The sequence below is a fragment of the Telmatherina bonti genome, assembly GCF_933228915.1.
Source record: "Telmatherina bonti genome assembly, chromosome: 8".
Taxonomy (NCBI): Eukaryota; Metazoa; Chordata; class Actinopteri; order Atheriniformes; family Telmatherinidae; genus Telmatherina; species Telmatherina bonti.
The window spans coordinates 25,235,195-25,262,716 of record NC_136626.1 but is presented as its reverse complement, the minus strand read 5'-3'; the positions used below and the strand labels follow the sequence as shown (position 1 = coordinate 25,262,716).

Sequence of the window (27,522 nt, the reverse complement as noted above, 5' to 3'; positions counted from 1 at the left end):
CAACTGTGACAGGTACAAGGCTTTGCTGTTTCGTGTTAAAACTGAGAGCTTGTGACTCACTTGAAATCTCAGATGTGTTCAGCGGGGATGCCACTCAACCTCAAAGGGCGCTTCCAGCTCTCACTGCCTTGTCCTTCACTATCTGTTTAACACTCAACACTTGTCCCTTCTCATCAGCCATCTCCATCCTGCTTTCCCCTTCTGTTTGTCTCTACTGTCTGTCACCCTGCATCCTTCCATCCACCTTCACACTGATTAGTTTCTTTCTCCTCCTCCTTCCTAAGGAGTGGGAGGTGTTGATGTGAGCTCACACGAACAAACGCTTTAGTTATCCCATTAAGTGGCTCCACTGTTTGTGAATGTGATTATGTCTCTGTCAAATGTAGATAATAGAGCACTATTATACTCTAAAGTGTCCTCGAGAGAAACGCGTGTAACTCTGCTGTTTACAAGAACAGTCTGTCCACTCTGAAAGCCACGAGGATGTGCATTGGGAGAAAAGTGATTTATGACAATGGAAGAAAGACTGATACACACCCAAGAGTGCCTTTAACAGCAACTTGTGGTGTCTATTGATGATAGGAGGGCGGCTTGTTCTCTTTAGTCCCTTCAGCTAGGAGCGCAACTGGACATTTGACATAGCTGCTAAACCCAAATCATATCAAGCTCCAACATGTGGATGAGATGAAAGCCTACATTCCTACATGATAATCCTGAAATAAAAACATTGCTTTTTTAAAGATTTTTATTTGTTTCAGTTAGTTGTCTTCTTAATGTTTACATCAACAGATGTGCCAGGAAATTAGGTGTTGATCTACAAAGGCAATAAGTCACTTAGTCACTTACGTAGGTGCCAGCAGTGTAGCTATCGCCAGTTTGACTCCCCTTAGTCACATTTACAGGATTTAAATGTACAAGCACATACAGATAGATTAATGAAATGTAATTACTAATTCAATTTTGTCCAAGGTATTAAACAGAAGTTTGTCTTTTGAAAATGTCTGCTTACCTTAAAAAATGATTTTGATTTTATATTTTGCTTTTCTGAATTAGTACGTCATATTTTCTAACGGTGATTGGGAAGAGTATCTTTTTGTTCTTCCTGTGCCTGGAAAAAATGTTTACGACTTCACACAAAGCATGTACACTAGTTGTACAGCAAGTCGTCTCCGCTTTTGGTCGAGAGAGTTTCGGTTTGGTGCCTGCTCTTCACACGCAAAAAGAAAATTGTTATAGTTGTGTGACAGTGTGTAATTCAAATTGACAGCCAAAATGCAGCAGTATTTGTGAAATAAATAACAGTGATGATAAGGGAGCTGAACATTTCGGAGCACGTTTGGACCTTTGAATGCATTTGGTGTCATAACATTTGTATTTAACAAACAGTTTACGTATTGTTTTGATTTGTTGATTGTGTTACGTGCCCTCGAGATTTACTATCCTGCAACTTTTAGCTGTGTCCCTTGTCCACACCTGAATCAAATGGCCTAATTCCCTCATCTGCATGTCATTCAGCTCTGTAGAGGCCTGGTAACAAGCCATTTGTTGCATTCAGGTGGGTTTCAGAAGGGTTGCTTGTAAAAGTTGCAGGATGGTAGCGCTTGAGGATCGGACTTGGGTCTTCCTGGTATACATGGTATTAAGACGATTGTAAATTATAAAGGTTTACCAAAAGGATTTTGCTAGAGGGATATTTCTTGCTACAATGAACAAAATGTTGACCCTATAGTAGAAACCCAATCTGTGGGCAGAGGTAAATTTCTCTCCCTTCATGCACAAGGGTTACAAATCCTCATGAGTGTTTTTGAAATCATAAGAACACGTCCACTGGGGAAACGCTAGCCATAATATAGGAGATTGAGAGTTCAAAATAGTATTTCACTGAATGCAAAATAAGGGCAGGAAAAGTCAAAAACTCGATTTCACAGAAATGTACTATATTTTGGAGCAAACCTTGCCTGTAAGCAATGTGTAGCATTAAGACCCAGTACAAGTACACTGAGCAATCTTCATATCAAATGTGACTTTAGTTCCACGTGCATTAAACGCTTTTGCATTAATTGTATTAGTTGATAGAGCAGTTAACCCATTAAAGCCGATAAAGTGCCCCATTAAAATGGCAACTGTTTTCAAAAGATTCTCTGAAGCTTTAAGTCTTATTATCTATTAGCCATGTTAAAATGGGGTAAATGAGTCTCATGGAACTGGGAAAAGTATTGATAATTAAATTTTTTGTGAGTTGATTTTAGCATTGTTGAGGGAAGTAGGCAGTTTGTTGTTAAAGCAGTAACGCTGTGGAAGTGGGGGCCTAGCATGTTGGTCTGTAGGTTAAACCTTGTTTAGATACTTACATTCAGCAAGGTCATGCAATGCTCAACTCAAAACTTAAGTTTGTCACATTCTTTTAAGGTTTGAACTCTGAAAACCTGCAAGATGTGCACAAGCTCTGCAAGATTGCAAAACATCTCATCTGTACATTGTGTATGGTAGCAAATGACTGCAGGCGTGAAACGAACTATGTTCTGAAGTATTTAGGTCAAATCCTCAGGAGTACTTTACGTGATGTCAATGTTACGCATCGTCTGTGCTGCAGACTGAATGTACAAGCAAATATGCAGCCATGTAAATATCATATGACACCACGTAGACCTTTTTGTAGCCTTGTGTACTCAATGTCCCTTCAGATGATGCTTGTCTGTTATTATTTAAAATTATATAATTATATTATTTAAAATTGCATGCTGTGCTTAGTTTATGTGTCTACAAGTTCATTAAATTGACCCCTTAATGCTCAGAGTCGCAAATTAAATAAACATAGACTTTCAGTCTATGTTTATTTAATTTTACATCTGATTATTACTTATTTATTTACTTTCATTAACTTATCTATCTATTGATGGTAAATCTTTATGTATTTATTGTAATTCATTTATTTCAAATTAAATCGTATCTTATTTTGCTTTTGGCTTTTCATTTTTTTAAATGTTAAGTTTAAAGGGAGGGTTAAATGTTTATGTCCTTAAGGGAGGTTGTTTTTAATTGCAATGGATGTCATATGCTAATATGAAATCACACCTTCTAAGAATATGCATCAAAATCTTCCTCTGTGTCTGTTTTTTGGTCTGTTGACTTAGACCCGGAGTGCCCAAAGTCGGTCCTCGAGCTGCTGTCCTGCAGGTTTTAGATGTATCCTTTTTTCCAACACACCAGGCTTCCGTTAAATGGATCCAGCAACCAATGAAATTCTGCAAAATTAGTGATTAATTTGAGTCAGGTGTGTTTGAACAGGGATAACATAGAAAACCTGCAGGATTGTTGCCCTTGAGCTGGGCACGCCTGACTTACACAGACCGACTTATGGTGATTGTTATAGCCTTTAAAGATTATTATGCCTGCTTGTAGCGTTTATGTTAAAGCAGGTCTGATACTAAGCAAAACCTCACACAGCTAGATGCGTGCATGTAAGTATCATCTTATAGGGTAGCAATGTTTTCATGATAACTTGTGTCTCATACTTCTTCTTATTTGGCACTACGGTCAATGCTCCCAAAGAGCTTAGAATAATGACTGAAAGGGATCAAATCCAGAGGTTTCTGTTCCAGTATTTTTTGTTCTATGAGAGGACGCTGCTGTCAAATCAGTACACAAGGATGGCAAATCTGAACAAATCCACATATCTGCCATCCACTGTATTCTCTGATTTAAATCGCAACTATGGCTTTACACATGACTTATCTTTTCATAGCTGACCTTACATGATCTTTTTAGCATAGAGATGTTACAAGTACAAAAGAAGCCCAGTGTTGTTATACTCACAAGCTTTCACAGAGCAGTTGCTGCTTCCTCAGACACACACAGTCAATCTGTTTCATGTATCTTTGTGTTGGTATTTTTTTGTTGCTGTGCTCTGATATTCACTTAATGCTGCCTTCATTAAGGGAGTCCTTTTACAGTAGTAAATGAAGTGGAGACAAACGAGTGGTGTCAGATTGAAGAGTACCATACAGTGGAGTAGCACTATTAGCGTTGTTCCTGTCATACAAGTTGTGAGTTTATTCCTTCTCATTCCAGTGCGGTCTCATTTATGTGTATTTTTCTTCAATAGAAATATATTTATTATTTCAACATTTTCAGCAACTCAGGAATATACATAGGTTCATGATTGCAATGGTTGGCAGTCTTTTCAGAGTTTGAAGTCCAGGAGGCAGGTTGCCCTGGTCAGACTCACTGGGTCACTACGCGAAATGAAGGGAAAATTTGTGTGTGTGTTATTCAATAGCATGTGGCTATCTCTTTATGACCCCACAGTAACAGGGAAAGACTACTTCCAGGAACCAATTTGAGTTGCTTCATCATGCAGAGCCAAGCAGGCGGATGCTTTGATTTGCTTTGGGCCTTTAAATCCAGCTGCATGTTTGCTTTCCAGGGGCTGCATGGTCAGCCTGTTCTGTGTTAGTTCTTGTTGTTTAAGCTTCAAACTTTTTTATCACTTGCAAAACAATCTTTATCTTGTCCCTACCTCGGCTCTGTCCTCCCTATTGATTGTCTCTGCCTCTGTGTAAAAGTCTCCCTTTGAAAATGTCTGTATTTATGCACGTAATGACGCAGCAGTGGTGTCCTACATGCGGTAAAGAACATGGTATTTGCTTTATATGTGCAGACTAAACTGTTTATTTTGCTTGTCTGAATCTCAGCTTCAGACAAACTGAAGCAAAGGAAGGGGGCAGGGTTTTTTCTCCTCTTTTTAGGGGACATGTGTGTGAGCTCACCGGAGGGTACATTTTAAGGTCATGGAAGTTCACTTGCTCAGCTCCTTTTGTTTTCACAGCCGTGTCTTTTTATGGGAAATAAAAATAACATTTTGTATGCCTTTTATTTTAACTCCCCAACAAAGAGGGCAGACACACATCAATGTCACATGTTCTGACAACAATGTGAGCAGATAGCTCTGAGAAAGCACTAAACATTGGATCAGGTGTCCCTTGTGTGATACTGTGGAGAAAAATCCTGATTTCCTCATTTTGGTGGTCTTTTTTCCCCTAAATCTGTCCTAAAAAGTGTGAAGTGAATCCATCCATGCATCCATCCATCCTTACACTGCAGCTCTGTTTCACAGTCTGTCCTCTCCTCTCTGGTCTCCCACCTTTTTGACAGCTGGCCCGCTGAGCTGTAGATACTTACCAAGGATAAGAGGATTTAGTAACACAATGGATCAATGAGATCCACGGGCTGTCCGTCAGATTACTTTAGGAGGCACTCTGTTCTTGTCATGTGGTTACTACGTTGTTAGCCACAGACATTCGCATTAGGACACGGAGCCGTTTTGCAAATCACAGTTAATTGATGCTGACTGCAGATACCTGCAAGACAGGTATTAAACAAACTGATGCGCATGTGGAGGGTTATTGGTCTTTGCAGAAGTAAATCTCAGTGGTTGACGCTTGTTCAGTAGGAGTACGAGTACATCTGCTGTTCCTCACTCTCGTCACTCATCCTTCATGGCTACCTCCCACCATCACATGCCCCATAGTCACATAGAAGGGGGGGGGGGGTCATGGTGTTATTGAATTACCACACAGTGGATTTCTCCATCCAGTTACAAGCCAGTAATTAAGATTAAGGGATTTAGATGGTTTTTGGTCTGTGATGTTTATTTAAACCTGTTGATAAGCAGATCTGTGTAATACATTTGTGGCTTGTGGCTATGCTCTATTATTTGATGATGACTGTCTTAAAAGTCATTTTCTTACAAAGGGGCAGGATAAACTGATATTGTTTACATAGCTGGAAATTATTTTCTGCATGGTCCACTGATGCTGATAAACTGATTGGTCTATAAGATGCCAAGGACCATAAATTTCCAAAGATAATGACTCCAAGATACACCATGTTCAACCATAATTCAAAACAAAAGGATATTTTTGTCACATTAATGTGAAACAGAAAAAAGATGCAAATTTGAAGCAACTCAAAGTAATTTTAAATTAAATTTTGCTGTGGGTATTTTATATTTGGACTGTATAAAAAAAAACAAAAAACGGACTTGATCAAAATAGGCATTTTTATCAATACCTATATATACTCAAGAAATCAAAATGTGATTTTTGTGTTGTAGCATTTCACCCTAAATGCCTCCAACTGTTAAACAATCAAAAAAACAGCACAACTGTTATTTATAGAAGATAAACCTGCGTTGATTTTCATGATGACTACTGATTTGAGGAGCCACACATCCCTCTTTCAGATCAGACCTTAATGATCAGCGGTTGCTTCTAGGTTTTCCCGCGCAATCATTTCTGAGAACGATCAGTGTTGTGAGGCAGCTGCTGGCAGACAACTCTTGAACTTGGTTCAGAAGTTTGGCAACAGGCGACCTTTGACTGGCGACGGCAGTGGTCAAAGGTGTCCCTCACTGCTCTGTATGTTTGTTTGCGTACAGATAGATGCTTGAATTTCTGAAGCGCTGCACGAGTTTAGACAGAAACGTGTGACAGACTTGATTATTTACTATTTTGTGATAACTAACCTTGGCTTACATGAACCCGTGAACAAAAGAAGATGAATGCAGTATTGCTGCAGAGTGAGACTTTTCGAATTTTTAAAAAAATGAACTTTCAATGTTTTTTAGAATTTAAATAGCTGTCATGCCGACAATGTTAAGTAAAATGTGCTTCCAATGTCTTGCATACATCGCAGAGTTGTTTACACATAGTTGTTACATAGAATGGTGGCATTCACAGTAGAATCGGCAAGTCAAGCACATCCCTCTTTCAACTGCATCGGCCCAAGTTTCGTGTCCTTGGCTGAATATGTCAGGCGTTCCTGCACACACACACACACACACACACGCACACACACACACACACACACACACAGACACATTCTCACCCGTTCCCTTCGAAAGCATGTTCACCTCGCCAATCATTCCCTTGCAGGCATCCCAGCAGCTGACTGTCCATGTGCCTCTGTTCCCCCCTGTGTATTGCTGCCTTGAGGACTTTCAGCATATGTCTTTGAAGTTGTCTCAAATGTGCAGGTTATGTTCTCGACGGTTATTTTCTGAACTCACACAGGAAATTTAAACATTCAGGTTTTAAAGAGGACAGCTGCTCATGACTATTATCATTAGTGCAGTGGTTATTGAATATTAGTCATCTTCTCTGTAGATGTTAAGAAAATTGTGAAAAACTGTAAAAGCTCAAGTTCAAGTTTCTAAACTTTCATATTAAATGTATTATTTTGCTTGTTGCTTTCTGCATTCATTCATTACAATAAACAAAATATAATTTTCTTGCGTGTATATATATATATATATATATATATATATATATATATATATATATATATATATATATATATATATATATATATGTATATGTATATATATAGTCAAATACAATCATTTGAATCCGTTTATATTAATGATTCTAATCAAATGCTTTCGGTTCTGCTTGGGACCGTCCATCTGTCTTGATTTCAAGCACACGAATTGGCACTAGTTAAGTTGTTGTTTGGCAAAATCTACAACATTGAAATTTTTACCATCAGTTTGAATTATTTTAATACTTTTAGATACTGTCACAGTTCGGTAAATTGGACAGAAAAAAGAAAATCATTCGTTACAATATCCTGGTCATGACAGCCCCAACTTTTCCATTTGCAACCAGTCTACCTCACCAACCTGCCACATCCATTTTAAGACCTTCAACTCGTCAATTAGGTTTTGATGTCATCATGAGCATGCTGCCAGCCGACTGGTATTATGATATCTCTGTCACTCCTACTCAACTCTGGATTAGAATAGATCTTATGAAACTCAAAAGAAATTTACCATTTACACTCAGAGGAGGGTCAATGCCAGAATTAGGCACAGGACGTGCTGTACAGTGGTCCTCTATTACATAAGCTTACTCAATGCATGAACATGCACACTGGAAATATTGGGAACAACAAAGTTAGATTGAAATCTGCACAGTTCTTTTTATGGAAGCCATGATGCATGAAGCTTGAACAATTATGTTGTTGTTAATGTAGAACTTTTGTGTCCCATAATGTCACTGGGACAGAGAGGGATTTGTCTTTGTCCGCAAAGGTTCCTTTGTGGAGGACTGGAGAAGCTGGGTGGGTTAAAAAAAAAAAAAAAGTTACAGTTGGTCCTAAACAGAAAAATGTGTGATTTATGTTCTTGGGCGTACAGAGTTGGATTTAATGCCCAACTCTTTGGTGTCATGCAGAAAGTGCTGCACTCAGCACGAAAGAAATTCCCCACAAGTTCTGTCTTTAAAACTGTAATGTGATTACTACATTCATTACTACGATTTGTAAAGTTTATTTAATCCTGTGATATCCAGTAGAAAAGATATTCTTGACGCCGACAGAGATCCCTTATCAGAAAAACATTTTAAAACTATTGCATAATTTTTGGAAAAAAAATTTCTTTTTAAATTTTTAAAACAGCCTGAACACTGAAGTCACTTTAAAGAACTTGTCTTGCTAAACAGTCTAAACACTGTTTGTGAACAAGCTGTTATTTCTTGGAGCTACACAAAGAAAACATCTTTGTAAGCAGCGCTGAGGACAACTCCTACCTCAGGGCAAATAAAATTCACGGAGTCTACTTTGTGTGTTAGAGTTTAGTTTTTCCCTGAGATAAAACAAGAAAAAAGCCATGCTCTTATTTCAAGTCGTAATAAAGAGAGTAAGTAAAAGTACCCACAATGAGCTGAAGAATACGGAGCATAATACAAAGTAATTAATTAAAAAATAAAACTGACATAATTTTCAGCAACATTAGGTTAGAAATCATTAAAAGATCATGACCATACTCTCATCAGTAAAGATAACAGTATCTTCTGATACATAAAAGTTTTACTCATACTCTCAAGTAGCATATAGAGCAGGGATCCTCAGTTTGGTCCCACAAGAGCCACAGTCGCTCAGGCTTCCATTATGCCCCCCCTCCAAAACACCTCAAATTAAATGGATCAAACAGCCTATAAAAGGCTGCATGGTGGTTACTGTGACACAGGTACGTTGGAGCAACGACACACTGAAACTCCACATGAATGCAGCCACTGTAAGACCAATTGAGTATCCCTGATATGGTGACTATCTGAAGAGAATGCTGTGGCACAAATCTGTTTCATCAAGAAAATCCTGTTGGTAAAACTGTAGCATTGTTTGTGTTACTATAGATGCTCCAATTAATCTTTAGCAGTCAGTGAAATTGTTTTTCTTTTAATTAATATTTTTAACGTTCCTCTTTCGCAGGTTTGTTGAAATGCATTTTCAGCAGACAACAGTATTGCATTATTTTGTCCTGGAAAACGTGATTTTTTATTTTTTTTTTGCACCAAAGATGATGGATTTATTTTAGTGCAGTTCATTCTTTTATTATCTTAACCGCTTAATCTGAGGAAGGGTTACAGGGAAGCTGGAGCCCAGCAGTCTTTGGGCGAAAGGCAGGGTATAGCCTGGACCAGTCCATTGCAGGGCCACACAGAGACAAACAACCACTCACTCCTATTTTATTTAGAGTAACCAATTAACCTAACATGCATGTCTTTGGACGGTGAGAGTAAGCCGGAGTACGCAGACAGAACCCACGCATACACAGGGAGAACATGCAAACTTCACACAGAAAGGCCACTAACCAAACCAGCTACCATCTTTCTGTGAGGCCACAGTGCTAACCAACATGCCACCATGCAGCCCCTTTTAGTGCAGTACTCAGAGTCTATTTTCATATGTCCTGTACTGTGTCTAATTAGTAGTATTGCCTTAAAAAGACCTTTGAAATTTAAGAATTCAAAATGCAAAATGTTTGAATTGTGTTACCATGTAATCACGCTATGCACCTTTACTCACACTCATATACACAGAGGAATCTGGCATTTAACTTAGACCAGTGGCATTGTGCCCAGTATCAAACTGTGTTTGTGTGCAATAGTGGTTTTGGTGATGGTGGTGTTTGAGTGGGTGTGGGATAGTTCAGAGGCTTCTTCTGGCTGATTTATGTGTTTACATGTTTACGGTGGCACGTCGCTATTCATCAGTAACATTTCGCTCAAGAACACACAGTTTTGTTCATTTCTTTATGTAAACAACATCAGTCCAGAGAAGCAATGCTGCACTGTGATTGCCCGTGGCATGTGTATTAATGATGTTTACAGTACAACAGTTTTTTTTTAGCATGTACATACTGTATGTGTATGATGATATTTGCTCAAATTTGTTTTGCTCACAGCTACAACACATGCATTAAATTACACACCATGCCCTGTTCCACAGCTGACTGACAGCTTTTCTAAGTAGGTCATCTATGTAAATGCCAGCCTGTCAGTTTACATCAATAGATGCAAAGCAAAGTCAGCACCCTGTGACCAAAATCAGATGGGCTTCATACTGTGAAGCCATACTTACACAACACTGACAGAATAATAGGTGCATGCTGCATTATTGGTCAACAGTGTGTTCTCAGGTGGCCATTGATCCTGGTTTGATCCTTCTGACTACTTGTTAAATAAATCTCTGGAGCTGCTTCTTTTCACCTGTTTAATTATTACCATTTTATAGTTTGATGATGTTGCATATTCAACAATGTTGAATGCTGGAGATTAATACTTAGCATGTTTACATGAAACTGGGAAAAATGTAACAAAGGTCTATTTTTTAGATATACTTAATAAATTAAACTTGATATTAGTTCCTAAGAAGAGTTTATTTGGGTGTGGGCAGTTTTGTTGACCGTTTTTGTCAAAGTCATTTTCTATACTAATACTACCTATTGTGGCATAAATTGTCTTCACTCTCTTAATTCTTTAAATATAAAAAGTCATATGTTTTTAGTCACCTTGCATAGTAATGAAAACACATTTCTATCTTTTCTTACACCCAATAGCTGTTTGTTTTTGTTTGTTTCATTGTAGATTACGTGATATGAAAGAGCTCATTTATATTGAAGAGCACACTGAAAACTATTCACTAACGTTCTCCTCATTAGCTTTTGTCATGCTTTATGTTATACAAGATTTTTTTGGACAATGTATGTCAGCTGTTCAATAAAATGCAGAGACTTTTTAGCAATTAGAATTGATGATCATTTCATTAGGAGTCAATAGAGACAAAAACAAAGCTAAGCTAGAAGAACTCAGAGAGAACAGACACCTGCCTATCCATTGTCTTGTTTTTGTTTTTTTTTGTTTTGTGTTTTTGCCAGTGATTGTGGGAATTAATTTTTAAGGTAGAAGCTCTAATGGAAACATGAACCCTACCTTCCCATTGAGAAGGTTAAACCTGCATCACAACCTGATGGTCACGTTAGCATGAACAGCATGCTGGCAGTTTTTGAAAGATAATAGTTTATAGTGGCGTTAATGTTGTGGCTGGAGAAAGATATGAGGCGAGCTAGTGGCAATAGGACTGAATGAATGCCCTTATGTCTATCCATCCACTGCCACATTGTGAAGGAGCTACTAATGAGAAACATTTAACTTCACAAAAACCACCAACACATATTTGTTGTTGCTTTTGTAACCAGTAAATTCATGGTATTTTTGGCATCTGTACAAAAGCAACTATAAGTTTTAAACTGTATTATTATAATAATTTGTTTTACTCATGAGTTGCAAAATCAATGAAACTGCTGAATATGTCGAAGGATTCCAAGTTAAAACATCAGCAATGACAAGGTTGATATCTTTCTGGGCTTTTGTGTCTTTTCGGTAGTTCAAGGAGCAATCTCTTGTTGCCTTTGGAATAACTATGTTTATTTCAGCCAAACACAACACAATTTTTTGGCATATTAAAAGAAAACTATGAAAATCAAAGAAAAATTTGTGAAGGCAGATGTTGAAAATGTAATGGCGTTACATTTTAGCAACCTTTTGTTTATCTTTTTTTCAGTGGCAAAAGACACAGATGTGCCAAACCTCACCAATGTTCCTACATGTTTGCATCTGTCCTGCGCATGTAAAGAATCCTTTAAAATTCCTGAGTCCAGGTGACGACATGGATCATCCCACATTTAGAATCAGTTGTTCTTTATTGTATTCAGGAGATTTCTGGAGAATTTAAACAAAATCAGCATTTTACTGTTTGAGTTAGGTTGCTAACAGAGAGACAGACAGACAGACAAACCAATGCCATTGAAAAAATAACTTCTGCCTTGGTGGATGGAAAAAAGACAAGAGTGTTTGTATCGGATTTATTAATGATTTAGCCCAGGGGTAGGTATCTCCTGTCTTTGAGAGTTGCACTTCTGCTGGTTATAGATGTTAGATGTTGATTTAGGATGTCCTGTATCTGATGAAATAGTAAATAAGCAAATCCTTTCCAAGCTGTCATCATCATCATCAGTGCTTTTTTATTGGTTGTAACATTTTATGATTTATATTCATGCAGTTTAATTCAAATAAAAATGTATTTTCTTTATGTTCTGCGAAGTGCCCAGGTCTATAGTTAATTTGTAAGTCATTTGTAAGTAACTCATGATGTGAGTGTAAGCAGTAGGGCTGTGACGTTATGCTTTTGTCCTGATTCGATTCGATTCGATTCGATTCCGATTTTTTGGGTGCCGATACGATTTATATTGCGGTTCTCACAATTCTTCAATATTACTGATTTTTCTAGATGAAAAACAACAAAAATGTATAAAACTTCTTTTTTGCTTGTCATTTTTCTTGTTTTCAGTGAGGAAAAAACAACACAGTAGTCAGACCATCATTCTGTTGCTATAATGTCCAAAAGGACAAGTAAATAGATCAATAAAAACAATAAAAATGACAAAAATTTTATAATGGATTATTTTTATTTTTTTGAAAAAAAAAAATCAATTTTTTTAACAAAAAATCGATTTTAAAATTGTGGGGCAAAAAAAATCCAGATTTTTTATTTTCTCATTTGATTTTCCCGCCGTTAGTAAGCAGAGTTATTATTTGTTTTGTTACAGAGCTTGTTTTGTCTCATAGATATGTGAAAATACATAAGCAATTCTTTTAATTATATACCATTAAACATGAGACCACCACCAAACCACACTGTTAAAGGATGCCTCTCGCACAATGTCACTGTATACTAACAGTTGCATTTATCGCAGTTCATCGCCATTACAGCTTGTATGTTATAGGCGTGTTTGACTGTCCAGGTGTTTAAGTTGCTCAGAACTTGGTGTAAATTTGTTCGACTTGAACCAGTTTTTTTGTTTTCAGCACACATTTCTTTCTTCTCCAGATTCTACAGGGCCGATGAGTGCAGCTCACACACATCCTCCTTCAGTGGGAAGCATGGTGGGCCACCCGTCAGTCATCAGCACCTCGAGGCCCTTGCCATCTCCCATGTCCACCCTGGGCTCACCAATGAATGGGTTAGCATCTCCCTATTCTGTTATCACATCATCTCTGGGATCGCCATCTGTATCGCTTCCATCTACTCCCAGCATGAATTTTGGACCACTCAGCAGTCCACAGGTAAGAAAGGGTTTGATGGTTATTTGATAACAGCAAAATCTAAAAATATTTTCTCACAAGTAGCTTATATTCAGTGTAATTTGGATGTTTTATTTGTGAACAAAATGTTTTGGTATAGACAGCCTCCTTTCATGTTTTCATGTTTTCCCCACTATTTTCAAAGGTCTTCTTTGAGGGAAAAACAGTTCTGAACAAAATTTAGAACAACTAGTTGTACAACTAGTAGTACAAATGTAGTTCAGGGAGTCAAGGTGTTCGAGTTACAGGCGGTAATTAAGCTAAACTGCCACATGTGCAGTGAACTCCCATGTTCATCTGTTGATCATGTGCTTTTCATTCTCGGAATCTCGTACAGCAGATAGGTGGAGCGTTACGCATATCCGATGTGATTGAGTTGCATACACTGGCTTCCCTGTCTCCCCTACCCTTAAGGTGACCTTTAAACTTCTCTCCCCAAAGGTCATCTCTGAGTTCTGAATTACGACTGCCGTGCAAGGGGACATGAAACCCAAACTATCAGCCTTTTAATAGATAAGTGGAGGACGAAGACAACGCAGTCGGAAAGCAACCCGATTTTCCTGCTTTCTTCTTTTCCTGCTTATCTGACTTTGCTAGGGTATGACTATGATACCAGAACTGTGTGTGATACTGATGTACCTCCTTTCTCTTTGACGTTGCATCTGTTCAGGTTCCAGTTCAGGGACAGCAGCTTACACAACACTGCTGTTTTTCATGTGGCCCAATTTACCACTAGAAAGAGACTAAGAGGCTAATGGAAATGCCTTAAGTGGTTAGTAGCATGAGCTACAAACCTCATAAGGTTCAGTACGTTAGACGATCAGGTGCACTTACAGAGTAACACATGCTCACATGCATATGGTGCTTCAATGGCTGAATTGAGGCCAGAGCTGCAGGGCAAAGCAGTCAATGATACATACTACTCCAGTCATGGTGCGTATCTAGGTCTGTAAGGACAGTCTGGTTGATGTGATTATGTGACACAGTAATCTTTCCTTTACTCACCAAAACTACATTTACTAGTAATATACCCATGAAACATGATGGGATAACATTAACAATTAGCTACCTGTGGTGTAACATGACATGTTTTTTATGGGTAAAATAGAGCTAAAGTTGGCAACAGCATCTGTGAGTAGATTGATATTGACTCCACTTTTTGCTGAAGTACTGACAACAGTAGAGATGGAAAATAAATCCAAATTGTGCTCAGTGGCATTATTTGAACAATAACAGGTTAGTTTTGTTTCCTAAAACACTAAAGCTTTGGTAATTCAAGGTTTCTGCATACGACCAGCTACAAACAAATGTAATGTTTCTGCTGTACATGCAGCCTAGTTATTATCTTCTAGGCTTATTTTGTAAGCTATATGTAGAGAAGGAGTCCATGCTCATGTGGCATTGTGCAATTCTGATCATTGTGAGAATTACGAAGCACTTATCCAATGATAAATTATTTTTTTAACTCAGGCATTTATATATGAATGAAGAACGGGGCAGTTGAGGTGAAAAGACATACATAAGTAATTAAAATAAACTGGGCAAATTTGTTGGTCCCTTAAAATTGTTCAAGATACTTTTTAAACCTTAATATATTCAGTTTTTCCATTCAGCCTGAATGCTGCAAACTTGTCAGTGTGTAGTTTTGTGCCTACCACACTTACATAGCCCTAAATAAGCAAAGAACTGAGTTGTCTGAGAAGTTTAGAAAGAAAATACATCACTTTAGTCTGTTAAAGGTAAAAACTTTAAGACCTTCTCCAGTAGCTTTATATCCCTGTCACTACAAATAGAAATATTATTAAAAACTATAAAGGAATTGGGGACTGTAGCCAATTTCCCAGGATGTGGCTGCAAGAAAAAATGCCACCCTACTTTGATCAGGAGATTAGTTTTGATATACAGGCAAGGAAAGAAAAATAGAAAGACTTGAGGGTCAAAGTATGTCGCTGTCTGATCACCATATCTGCTGGCTTTCAAACAACGATGGGGTGCATGGAAGAAGACTACACTGTTTAAAGAAAAGTATAGAAAACCCAGAGTCAAATTTGTCAAAATGCTTTTTAATAAGCCATAAAGTTTCTGGGAGAAAAAACTGATGGGATGAAACAATGACTTTTTTTTTAATGTCACATCAGTGTCAAATAGCTTTCACAGAAAGGGAAATTACACTTTTAAAAGGCTGCTCATGTTGCGTCTGGCACAGGGAGCCTTAAACCTGGGAAGGTTACAATAAAGTATCAAGACTATCAAGGCTCAAGTCCTCCTGGAAGGAGTGTCAGGAAGCTCAGCTTCAATCACACATCATAGATCCACCAACAGGATTATTACACAAAACACACAACTAGGAGAACACCAGAATGGCTAAAAATCCTCTCAAACACCTTTAACATTTTCCGAAAGACACAGTGGGAAGAAGGTACCCCTCAAACTTAATCCAAACTGAATAATTTACTCAGGAAGGGTTGAAACAAAAATCAAAATCAGTCTTATTTGTACTAAACACAAAACAAACAATGAAATATGCTGTTAATTCTAATGAATTTTGTTTTATGTCATTGATCAATAGGCCTTTTTCATGAAAAGGTACCAACAGATTGATCCTTGTGTTATTATATAATTTACAACATCACTTTGATTAATGACTCAACAGTGTTATTGTTGCCTTTATGTTTTTAGGTAAAAAGGGGGCCTCATATTATTTTTACATTTTGGTTTTGAACTAATGGTTTGTTTCACTAGGAATTAATAAGTCATAGATATTCTAAACCAACTCATTTCTTACTACAGTTCACTTAAAGCCCAACAAATGATCAATGGTAAAATCTTCACACCTTGTTTTCATTTATAAACCCAACAGCAGCTTTAAAACTCAGGTTTAAGTCTGTTAAACTTTTTTTTTTTCGCACCTTAACAGCTTGTTGTGCACTTGATAGTGAAGCTCATTTAAGGCTCAGATAAGCCACACATTTATCGAGTGGAATGCTCTTCAAACCATGTGCTGAATAAAGAATGTATGATGCATCAATAATCCATATGTAGTGCTTGTAGCCCTTTTATGCAGCAGTTTGTTGGCTGTCTCAAACAGCATCTCTTCTGAACAGCAGCTTAAAAACACTTACTTTTTTTTAGTCTATGTGAAATTAATTATTTGTTACAACAATATCGCACACTGGAGAGGAACTGCTGCCCTCCACTGACTCACAGATGAGCGAGTATGCCGTGGCTGATGTCTCATTTAAGTGTGACTATCCACCTTTAGGCCATCCACAGTGGGAGAGCGTCACCATCACACAGAAGCCGTCATATGCAAACTAAAGAAAACTAAGAAAAAGGAAGTGTGATGCTTCATACCCCTCGACTGTAATGTCCAAGTTCAACCTGCCATTGGAGGATATTCAGAGTGCACATTGTAAATAAGTGATAGGGAGAGCCTGAGGTGACTGTGGGAAGGATGTTCTATAAGCCACACTGCATCAAATATATAGGACACGGGGGTGCATGTAGGCCACTCTTCTCTCCAGCTGTTTTGAAGATGTTTGCACACAAACAAACAAAAATACAAGGCACACACATCCAGTCTGCTGGGTTCTCATCTGTGGGAGAGAGCCGTGATGTTAAGGGATAGAAAATATACCAAAGTCAAAGGAGATCTGACATTTTTCCCTGTTTTTAACATATGCCAGTCATCATGTAAAAGGCTTCATTCCTGGGTAAGCGGGAATATTTAATAACGGATAAGACTGATTCATAAATTATAGCAAGGATTATTAGTCACATTAACTAAAGTGTGAGGTATGAAAATAAATATCTGGTGACATTTCCCATGATATGTTTGGCAAAATAAAACTAAACTTATATTAATTGTAAGCCTCGATAGTTTATTGTGTATGCAAATTTCCCTCACAGTTGCTTGAGGCTCTTACATGGGTGGCCTCTGTTGTCGGCTTTGAGAACTGCACCAGCTGCGCGTATTATTCGTCTCTTTTGCCTCCCTTGTCACCAGAGCCTGTATAACATGCTTCACACAGGGGCTTTGGCCCTGCCCACTGACTGAGCATGTGATCATATGCTGAGACACTTTCACAACAAAGTGTGTGGGTGGAGAGGAAAAAAAAAAAAAAAACAGATGATGTAGCGGAAGATAAAGTGAGAAAATAGGGGAAGGGAGAGAGTATCATGAGGCTGCTGAACACTTTTCACTTCCTTTGTACTTCCTCCTCTGCTCTGTTATGCTCAGCCACCTCAGCTTCAACTCTTTGTTCTCTTTTCTGCCTTCCTGTCATTCTCAGATGAACTCTATGAACAGTGTTAGCAGCTCGGAGGACATCAAGCCTCCGCCAGGCCTACAGGGTCTAGGAAACATCAACTACCAGTGTACAAGCCCAGGGGGGATGTCAAAGCACATCTGCGCCATTTGTGGGGATCGCTCCTCAGGTAATGTTTGAGGGTAAGGATGGAGGTTAAGGTCAGGCAGAAAAATTGGAATCCCCACTCACCACTAATACAAATACACACACACACACAACAAAAAATGTATACTATATTATAAAGCATTTTGTCAGGTTTTCTCCTGCTGTCTTCCTTCTACAAAAATCTATTTCACTGTCAGTATATTTATAAAAAAAAAAAAAAAAAAAAAGAACATGTTTTTAGTCAAACCAAAGATGAATCCAAAAAGACATCTGCAGACCTTCCTGGGAGTCTGATTCTGCTTGACTGTGGAAACGCATGTGTTTTGGTGGTTGAAAGCAGGACTGATGTGGTGTGTTTATATTCCTCAGGTAAGCACTATGGTGTGTACAGCTGCGAAGGCTGCAAGGGCTTCTTCAAGAGGACTGTCCGTAAAGATCTCACCTACACATGTCGAGACAACAAGGAGTGCCTGATTGACAAGCGCCAGCGAAACCGCTGCCAGTACTGTCGCTACCAGAAGTGCCTGGCCATGGGCATGAAAAGAGAAGGTGTGATTGTGTGTGAGAAAATCATTCAAGCTTAAGTAAATGAGTGCAATTCTTATTTATTGTTAATGAGATATTTGCAAGTTGTAGATAATGTAACATTAAAAGCGTTCTGTCAATCACTAGCTGCCACCAATGAGAGAGTGCACAGTTGTTTGTTGACTTTAGTTTGCAAACTGTGAAGTTGAAAGTCTTTGTAATTGCTGATACCTACTGCAGGATGTTTCACATGGGGTTTTTGAGCTTAAATGTGTGTGTGTGTGTGTGTGTGTGTGTGTGTGTGTGTGTGTGTGTGTGTGTAGCTGTGCAGGAAGAGAGGCAGCGTGGGAAGGAGCGTGAAGAGAATGAGGTTGAATCTACCAGCAGTTTCAACGAGGACATGCCTGTGGATAAAATCCTGGATGCTGAGTTAGCTGTGGAACCCAAAACAGAGACCTACAGCGACGGCAGCCCCGGGAACTCTGTAAGGACCCCAGTCACTGAGCTCCGTGTGGTATAAACCCATAAACTACTCTTTGTTTTTGTTGTGAGACAGAAGCAGCTCCTAACAGACATACTCTTGCTACTATGGAAGTACTCTGATTCCTTAGTAATGTGACTGAAATTTTGTGGCTTCAGTTGAAGTCATTTTAATCTGAATGACTGGAGCCTGATCAGACCAAGTGAAAATAAATTTAAAAAATAATTTCAGGTTGATGGTGAGCTAGTGAAAGATTAAAAAAAAAAGCTCAGGGGCTTTGGGATTCATGCATCATAATCCTTCCTTTAATTTAGTTCTTCAGAAATAAGTTCATTTTTAAAGTTGAATTCAGAAGCAAGTTGCAGGAATCTATTAAAACCTGAATAAAGCAGAACTTTGCTTAGTTGTTTGGAAATGATCAGCCACCCATTCAAACAGGATTTATTGAAGCAGTCACCAGATATATAAATATGTGGTTTCTGAATCCTAAGAAAAGAAGCAGTGCTTTAAGACGCTGGGGGTGTATCTGCTGGAGAATTCAACTGGCAGGTCTCAGACCAGCTTAAGTAAACTGGACTAACAAGTCAAATGACACACACTTGATTTAAACTGAATCAAACTGTTTTAATGTGATACCTCAAATGTACATAACAGACTAGAAATAATTTGGCTTCTATCAAGCTTTAGACTCAGTCATCTAAACTGTTTGACTTCTTAACCCCTTGAATTTATTTGCAGTTATATAAAAACTAAATCAATACAGGAAAAAAACAAAAAGAAAAGACTTGACATAAGATAAAGAACAATTCAAAATTCAATAAATTAATAAAAATAAATGATTGAATAATTATATGAAAATAAATACATGAATAAAAACAAATTAATAAATAAAAGTAATTAGTTGGATGAAAAGAAGTAAAATGAACACACACCAGTAATGGTTTGTCGCTAAATTTGCAACTGCAGACGTCAAGATGTGTCCAGCCTAAATTCACACTGTAGTCATGTCTTTCTTTTATGAAGATATTCTTTAGCAGTGGTTATGATGCCCTAGAGAGCTATTTTAGATCAAACAAACTGTGGTAGCAGTGGATCGAATTCATCCGTGTCTGAAGTGCAAGTTTATCAAACTCCTTGGCAAAATTGAGGCAGGTATTAGAAATGATCCTCAACTCTATTATAGTAACGAAACAAAAATCAGTAAAGTTAACATCCACTCGCTGCTCCTGCACTCCTAACTCTACCCTGTCCCATAACATCTGCTGTATGATACTGTTAACTCAGTGATTTATTCCATAAAGGATAAAGATGATTTCCTGAGCTGTGTGTATCTTCTCTAAAATCTGTAGTGCCAAACTTTAACTCTTCACCATCTAAATCCAGTTCTTCTTCATCTCAGCATTCCTCTGTAGTTTACATCAAAACCCCAAGTTTTGCAAAATCTAACTCTCAGGAAAGACGCGCACATTTCTGTTATAAGGGCAGAACAGATGGACAGCTAGATGGCATGGTTGGCTTGGAGGAGGCTAAATGCATCATAGTGGATCTACTTTTAACATTGCAGTGTTAGGGGCAGGGAAAGCCACCATACATACTGTATGGTGGCTTAAATACTAATCTTAAATACTGTGGGTATTTAAGATTAGAGAAAGACTCGTAAATCCCGAACAGAAATTTGACTGAAAATTCCAAACATGGCACAATGCAGAAAAGTATTTTTAGTACTTTTATTTTTTAGAAAGAATTGTAAAACATACTTATTATGTTTTACCAAAAATCTCTGACTTTGTTCTTTGATTTGTAATGCTAGTTTAGATTTATGTTGTAAGTTTATAACAGTCCTCTAGTCTGTCTATCACTCAGGAGATGCAGGATTGCTTCAGGTTTCACTTGTCATAAGAGTAAATTGCTGGTCATCCAAAAATAGCCACGGCTGCACCTGCTCACTGAATGTCGTAGGAACGACTTTTGATGTCACTGGTGAAGCTTAGCAGCGCACATATTCACTGTATTGTTTATCCCTCCTTACCCCTCTCCAGACCAATGACCCCGTCACCAATATCTGCCAAGCAGCAGACAAGCAGCTCTTCACCTTGGTGGAATGGGCCAAAAGAATCCCGCATTTCTCCGAACTCCCTCTGGACGACCAGGTCATCCTACTACGCGCAGGTAGGCATGCAAACACAAGCGAAACATTTTTCTGCAGAAGTAAACAAGCTCTTCCATAACCTGGCGTTTATATACTTATGTATTAAGTAGTCTTCAGAGTTTATTCCCAGTCAGGCCATCTATTTAAGAATTCTACATTGCTCAACACATTTTTGCCAACTAGTTTAATGGAGCAATGAAACCAAATATAACTGGACTATTTGGCAAATCCCTGCAGTGAGATTTGCAGCTGCACCAGCAGTGACCTCTACTGGTGAGAGATTTCATGCACATGCCTGAATGAGGCAGTCCAACTGAAGGCTTCCCAGCCAAGCAGACAAGTTTAACAAATCACTTTCAATATTTGATAGTTCATTTTACAGATATGATTTTATATCTGTCCAGGCTGGAACGAGCTGCTCATCGCCTCTTTCTCACATCGCTCCGTCACAGTTAAGGACGGCATTCTGTTGGCAACAGGTCTGCATGTCCACAGAAGCAGCGCCCACAGTGCTGGAGTGGGCTCCATATTTGACAGGTAGGAAGCATCAAAGATGAGCCAAGAGTCAGAAAGCCGCTAAAAATGGCTGCATATTCTCTCCTCTTGTTAAATGTGAGTAGTAATAAGGTTTAAATAATATGATTTGTAGTCTGCTTTGTCAATGACTTGGAAAATTGATGAAATCATGCAAATAAAGAAGGATTTGTATGATTCAGGTATCATACCACTGTATACATACCTACAGAATAAAAGAATACATATGAAAAAAATACAATAGTGTCAGATACAACATCATCATTCATCCTCATCATTTTCATCCGTCTCTACATATTTTTTGTAATGTATTTTTTTCGTTTGTTGTTTTTTTTTTTTTTGTGTGTCACTAAGGGAGTAAAGCTTTAATACTTGTTCTGCGGTCATGTTGATAATGATGTCATAAATAGATGAATAAATAGGTTAAATCTTGATCTTAAGTCTTTCATTGGACTCAAAATTGTCTGGAAAACTGTTAAGTATGAAAAGGAGAAGTTTATCTGCCTGCTGATGCGTTGATCTTAACTTTCTGCAGAGTCCTAACAGAGCTGGTTTCTAAAATGAAAGACATGCAGATGGACAAGACAGAACTGGGATGTCTGCGAGCTATTGTCTTATTCAACCCTGGTCAGTCTGGACTTTACCTAAAAACAAGTTTCAGAAAATGTTCTCAGGAGGAATAAATCTCACATATTTTGATGGATGATTTGTACTGGTTAATAGACAGATACTTATTAAGTAGTGCAATGAAATATTTAATTAATTATGATTATTTATAATCTGAATTATTTATAATGTTATCTTTTTTTCTTTTTTACTTTATGTTCGTTCAGATGCAAAAGGTTTGTCAAACCCATCAGAAGTCGATGGACTAAGGGAAAAGGTCTATGCTTCACTTGAGGCATATACAAAACAAAAGTACCCAGACCAGCCTGGCAGGTAAGAGTTGTGTGACAATACAGCATCAATCACTTTTAAAAAACACTGTTTGATGACAGCTTGAATTTTACACTGTGGAAATAACACACTACTGCAGTTTACCACACACTCCACTCTTATACAACTTATGTTACTTACTTGACTACATTGTAGAAAGTGGTTGTTACAGAATATGTGACGCAAATGAAGGTGTGAAGGTCTTTAAAAAGTTTGTCTGTAAACATTAGCTGAAATAGAAACTGGCCTATGAACAATTCGAGCATAAAAAAAACCACCGAACTCGATAATCCAGTGTTTTGTGTCAATACATGAAAGAAAATTTCAGCAAAGAATCTATTTAAAGAGGCACTACAGAACTTTTGCAGATTTACTCGGTGATGCACCCCTATCTACAGCAAACTGGCCATTCATCTTGCATCTTACTGGACTATGAGTGTTCTCCAGTCAGTAAAAGATAGTCTTTTCGTTAGTCTGGTCCTATTTCTTGCTCTGTCCCTTTCTGTCAGTTCAGTTCCTTTTATTTTACCTCAAGGGGAAATGTGACCTGCAGTGCAGTACAACATACAACAACAAAACACCCAGGACAGTAAAATCAGCATCATGAGACATCAAAATCATAACCACTATATAACCATAGATAAGGAAAAAGGGGTAAGATTACCTATTCATAAAATAAATAAATAAATATTTAGAAAGAAAAAAACAATCCTAATAATTTAAGACTTACAGGAGTGTTTTTTAGTCAGTGCAGGCACAACATGATGTACAGTGTGTCACTAAAAAATCTAAGGAAACTGAGCAAGTGGAGGACAAAAGAAAAAGTTCAAGATGAGTCTATGGCAGATGAATTATTTCCTTAACAAACAGGTTTTAAAAGGAATTAAAAAAAAAAAAGAAAGGAAGACAAACAGCAAAAACCTTGGAGCTGCATCTGAACTGTAGTTGATCCATCCGCTGCGCGAGGCTTTAGTGTTTTTTACATTTAGTGATTCCATGTTTACATGAAGTATAATGTTATAACCACTCCATTATAAGACAGGGTGCTTAATAAAGTGCATCAATAGTGGACACACACATTTTATAATCATTTTGTTTAGCAGGCTAGTTGTGTAGGTGTGGTTAATAATACCTAAAAATGTATCATTTATTGTTTCCCTTCAGGGATTAATAAAGTATTTTTCCATCTAGTTTAATTGTCATGAGAAAATTTATTGTGAATTGTAATAAATTGTATTAACAAATTGATCAATGTTTTGAGATGAGTTCGACCCTTTGATAGATGAATTATTAAACATTTTATTTACATGCAATATTTTACTTCTACAGAAGTTTTATTTTTCTATTATTTAACTTTTATTTAGTTCTTTCATTTTATCCTTTCCATCGATATATTTATAAAATAATGTATGATTATATTTGTTTAATATAAATATTCTATAAATTTGACTAATATAATTTTCTTGTCCTGTTTATCACTGAGGTAAAGTTGGTATTTACATGTAATTATATATGTAATTTATATATGTATATACAAAATGTATATGTATATATACTTTTTATGTACATATATACATGTATACATGTATATATAAAATTTGTATCTTTTATTAGTTTATTCTTTAGTGAGTGAGTGTGGATGGCTTTTAATGTGCACTAAAGTGGCAAAATTGCAAATATACCATCCTCACTTATGAATACAGTAGAAAACAGCCTTTAAATAAGCATATATGACATATATGCCACAATTTACATTGCTAAACAATATTTTTTCTCTTCATTTTAAGGTTTGCCAAACTGCTGCTACGCCTGCCTGCTCTGCGCTCCATAGGCCTCAAATGTCTGGAGCATCTGTTCTTCTTCAAGCTAATCGGGGACACACCTATTGACACCTTCCTGATGGAGATGCTGGAGGCGCCGCATCAGATCACATGACACCAGTCCTCCCCTCCCCTTTGTATATACTCCCATGTTATGAGCGATATGAAAATGGAATTAAAAACAGAAAAGAGACTCAATTGAAACTGTAAAACAGCATATTTTATACCGAGCAAAAAAATATATATGATAAAAAAAGAAGTGTTTTGTGGTTGTGGGGAGAGTACACTGTCAAAAGAAATTCTTACAGAGTTGTTAACAGATTTTGTAAATAGTTAATTCCAGGTTTTCGTTGTAAAAGCAGCCCAATGCAATTTGAAAAGGAATCATATTTTATTCAACGAGGAATTGTATAGAGACAGAAACCATCCTACCATTTCTTAAAAAAACACATTTGCGGATTCTTCCATAATAAAGTTATTTAAAATGTAAGTGTGTTTATCTTATAGTTTAATGAATATAGTAGGGTTGTCATTGAAAACCTTGTGGAGACTCCACTTTCCTCCCAGTAGTTCCACGTCTTGACCACCAGATGGCGCCAGCTGAACATCGCTGATGGAAAGATGCTTCCTCAACATTGTTCCCGTTCTAGTTATTCCAGTTTGTCAGAGCTAAGGAGCATCAATGACCCCTTACTACTCATCACAAAGAAGTTTTTTGTGTGCATTGTTCTTGATTCTACAAGTCTAGATATCTTTTGGAAGAGTAAAATATAACACTCTCTTCTATGTTTTGATGAATATGTCAACAGCTCTAACATAGGAGTTTAGCTTGGTTGAGAATACAACTCCAAATCCGTTTAAACTAATTAAACCAGTCATTGACTGCTCATGCCATTTGGATGGTTGTTCTTCTATCTTCAAAGTTACCACACACTTTAGAATTTGTCTATTAGAACAAAGGTAATTCATGAGTTCTTTGTCTGGATTTGCAGTGAACCTTCTATGGAAGTAAACAAGTCAACCTAAATAATGTCAATGTATCAAAGCATTTAGTGTTTCCTTTCAGTGTGTCACCTACCTGTCAATCAGCCTCAAAATTTGGTGAACATTGATCATTCTTTAAAATGCATGTGCCAGGAGACCAAACTACACAGTTTAATTTGATCCAGACATCAGTGGTAACAACCACAAACCGTGGAGTTCCCACCCAGCGAGCTATAAGACTGTGGCCATCACTGTGGACATAAGCACCACAGATGTTCTGTGTCCATTTCCAGGTAGGTCAGCGCTGTTTTGGCCAGGTTTGGACAACACTATTATTCTTGGTTTTATAATATAGTGGCTGATCATTGTGGGAATTAAATTATTGTTTGGAAATGAATATATTGATTTCAGCACCATAACATGTTGCGATATTAAAAACACTTTGTACAAAATACTGACAAAGGAATTGACGTAAATATAAACAGAATGCAATAAATTTGCTAATCTTTTTTTTTTTTTTTTTTTTTTTTCAAAAACCTATATTCTGTTAAATATACAAAAACAAGATATGTAATGTTCAAACTGATCAACTTGATTATTTTTTATTTTATTTTCCAAATATTCACTCATTTTGAATTTGATGGCTACAACACATTATAAATAAGCAGGGGCATGTTTACCCATGTGTTACATCACCCTTTCTTTTTGCAACACTCAATAAGCATTTGGGAACTGCACTAATTGTTGAAGCTTTGTCAGTGGAATTCTTTCTCATTCTTGCTTGATGTACAACTTCAGTGACTCTATTGTCATGTTTTGCACTATATAATGCACACATTTTCAGTGGCAGACAGGTCTTGACTGCAGACAGTCCAGTTGAGTGCCTGCGCTCTTTTAATACGAAGTCACGCTGTTGTAACACATGGAGAGTTAGGCTTGACATTGTAATGTGCTAAAATACGCATATCATGGCCACTAAAACACTCCATAGATGATAGCTTTTGAACTTTGCATTGACAAGAATTTGGAAAGTCCTTTTCCTCTTTGGCCCAGAGGACATCGTATCCATTATTTCCTAAAAACAATGTGAAATGGTTACTTGTCATACCACAGCCCACTTTTCCACTTTCCATCAGTTCATCTGGGATGACTTTGACCCCAGAAAAGCAGCATTTCTGGGCATTGTTGATATGTGAATTTTGCTTTGCTTTGTAGAGTTTCAACTTGCACTTAAAGACTTGTAGACTGGTAACTAATAATGTCTTTCAGAAGTGCTAATGAGCCACTGTGGTAATATCCTTTACACAGTGATGCCAGTCTTTAACGCAGAGGAATCAAAGGTCAAGGACATTCAGCTTAGGTTTTCGGCCTTGCTGGTTACGTGCAGAGATTCCTCTGGATTTTCTTACTCTTTTGATGATATTGTAGACTGTAGAAGAAATCCCTAAATTTCTTGAAACTGCATGTTGACGAACATTGTTAAATTGTTGGACTATTTGTTCACATAGTTATTCATAAAAGTGAACCTCGCTGCATCCATACTTGTAAACAACTGAGCCTTTTGGCGATCTTGTTTCCAATGAACCCGTTCCCCATATAATGTTCCAAACAAATGTTTATTGAGCATTCCTCAACTTTCCCAGTCTTTTGTTGCCCCTGTTTAGGAACGGGTTGCAAGCACCAAATTCAAAATGAGAGAATATATTTTTTAAAAAGAAAAAAGATTTCAGTTTGAACATTAGAAACCTTGTCTTTGTAGTCTTATTAAATATATGTTGAAAATGATTCGCAAATCATCATGTTTTGTTCTTATTCAAGTTTTACACAATGTGCCAACTTAATTGGAGTTGAGGTTGTATTTTGAAATGGAGTAAATGTTTTTAAGAGCTTAATTTGTTTCTTTAACATTTGTTACTGATAACTTTTCCCACTAGCTTTTAAACACAATTATAGCTCAAATGTATTGGCAATCAATTTTATATAATTTTGTAAATTTTATTATTGAATACTAAACTATAATTTATCATAACTAATTAAATGACCCCAAACAAAACACAAAATATTGTAAATACTCATTAATCTCCTTATATCTCAGAACCTTTTCTTTGCAAGTCATACACATCAAGTTTTTACTATTGAAATACTAAACTTTATTATACATATAACTATTCGTCGGTTTTCTGCACCATTTAGT

At 37.2% G+C, this 27,522-nt stretch overlaps 1 protein-coding gene across 2 annotated transcripts in view; it reads left to right on the top strand.

The window, feature by feature from the left end:
- rxrgb (retinoid X receptor, gamma b) overlaps nt 1–25,231 on the top strand; it is a 32,285-nt gene extending 7,054 nt beyond the window's left edge. For both annotated transcript variants that reach the window (XM_079244812.1, XM_079244811.1), the window contains exons 2-10: nt 13,231–13,466; nt 17,777–17,921; nt 18,269–18,448; nt 18,748–18,908; nt 20,945–21,074; nt 21,459–21,591; nt 22,124–22,215; nt 22,422–22,527; nt 24,312–25,231. In XM_079244812.1, coding sequence (XP_079100938.1) covers nt 13,231–13,466; nt 17,777–17,921; nt 18,269–18,448; nt 18,748–18,908; nt 20,945–21,074; nt 21,459–21,591; nt 22,124–22,215; nt 22,422–22,527; nt 24,312–24,459 — 1,331 coding nt within the window. In that variant the 3' untranslated portion in view covers nt 24,460–25,231. The remainder of the gene's footprint in view (nt 1–13,230; nt 13,467–17,776; nt 17,922–18,268; nt 18,449–18,747; nt 18,909–20,944; nt 21,075–21,458; nt 21,592–22,123; nt 22,216–22,421; nt 22,528–24,311) is intronic.
- Nucleotides 25,232–27,522: the final 2,291 nt, after the last annotated feature.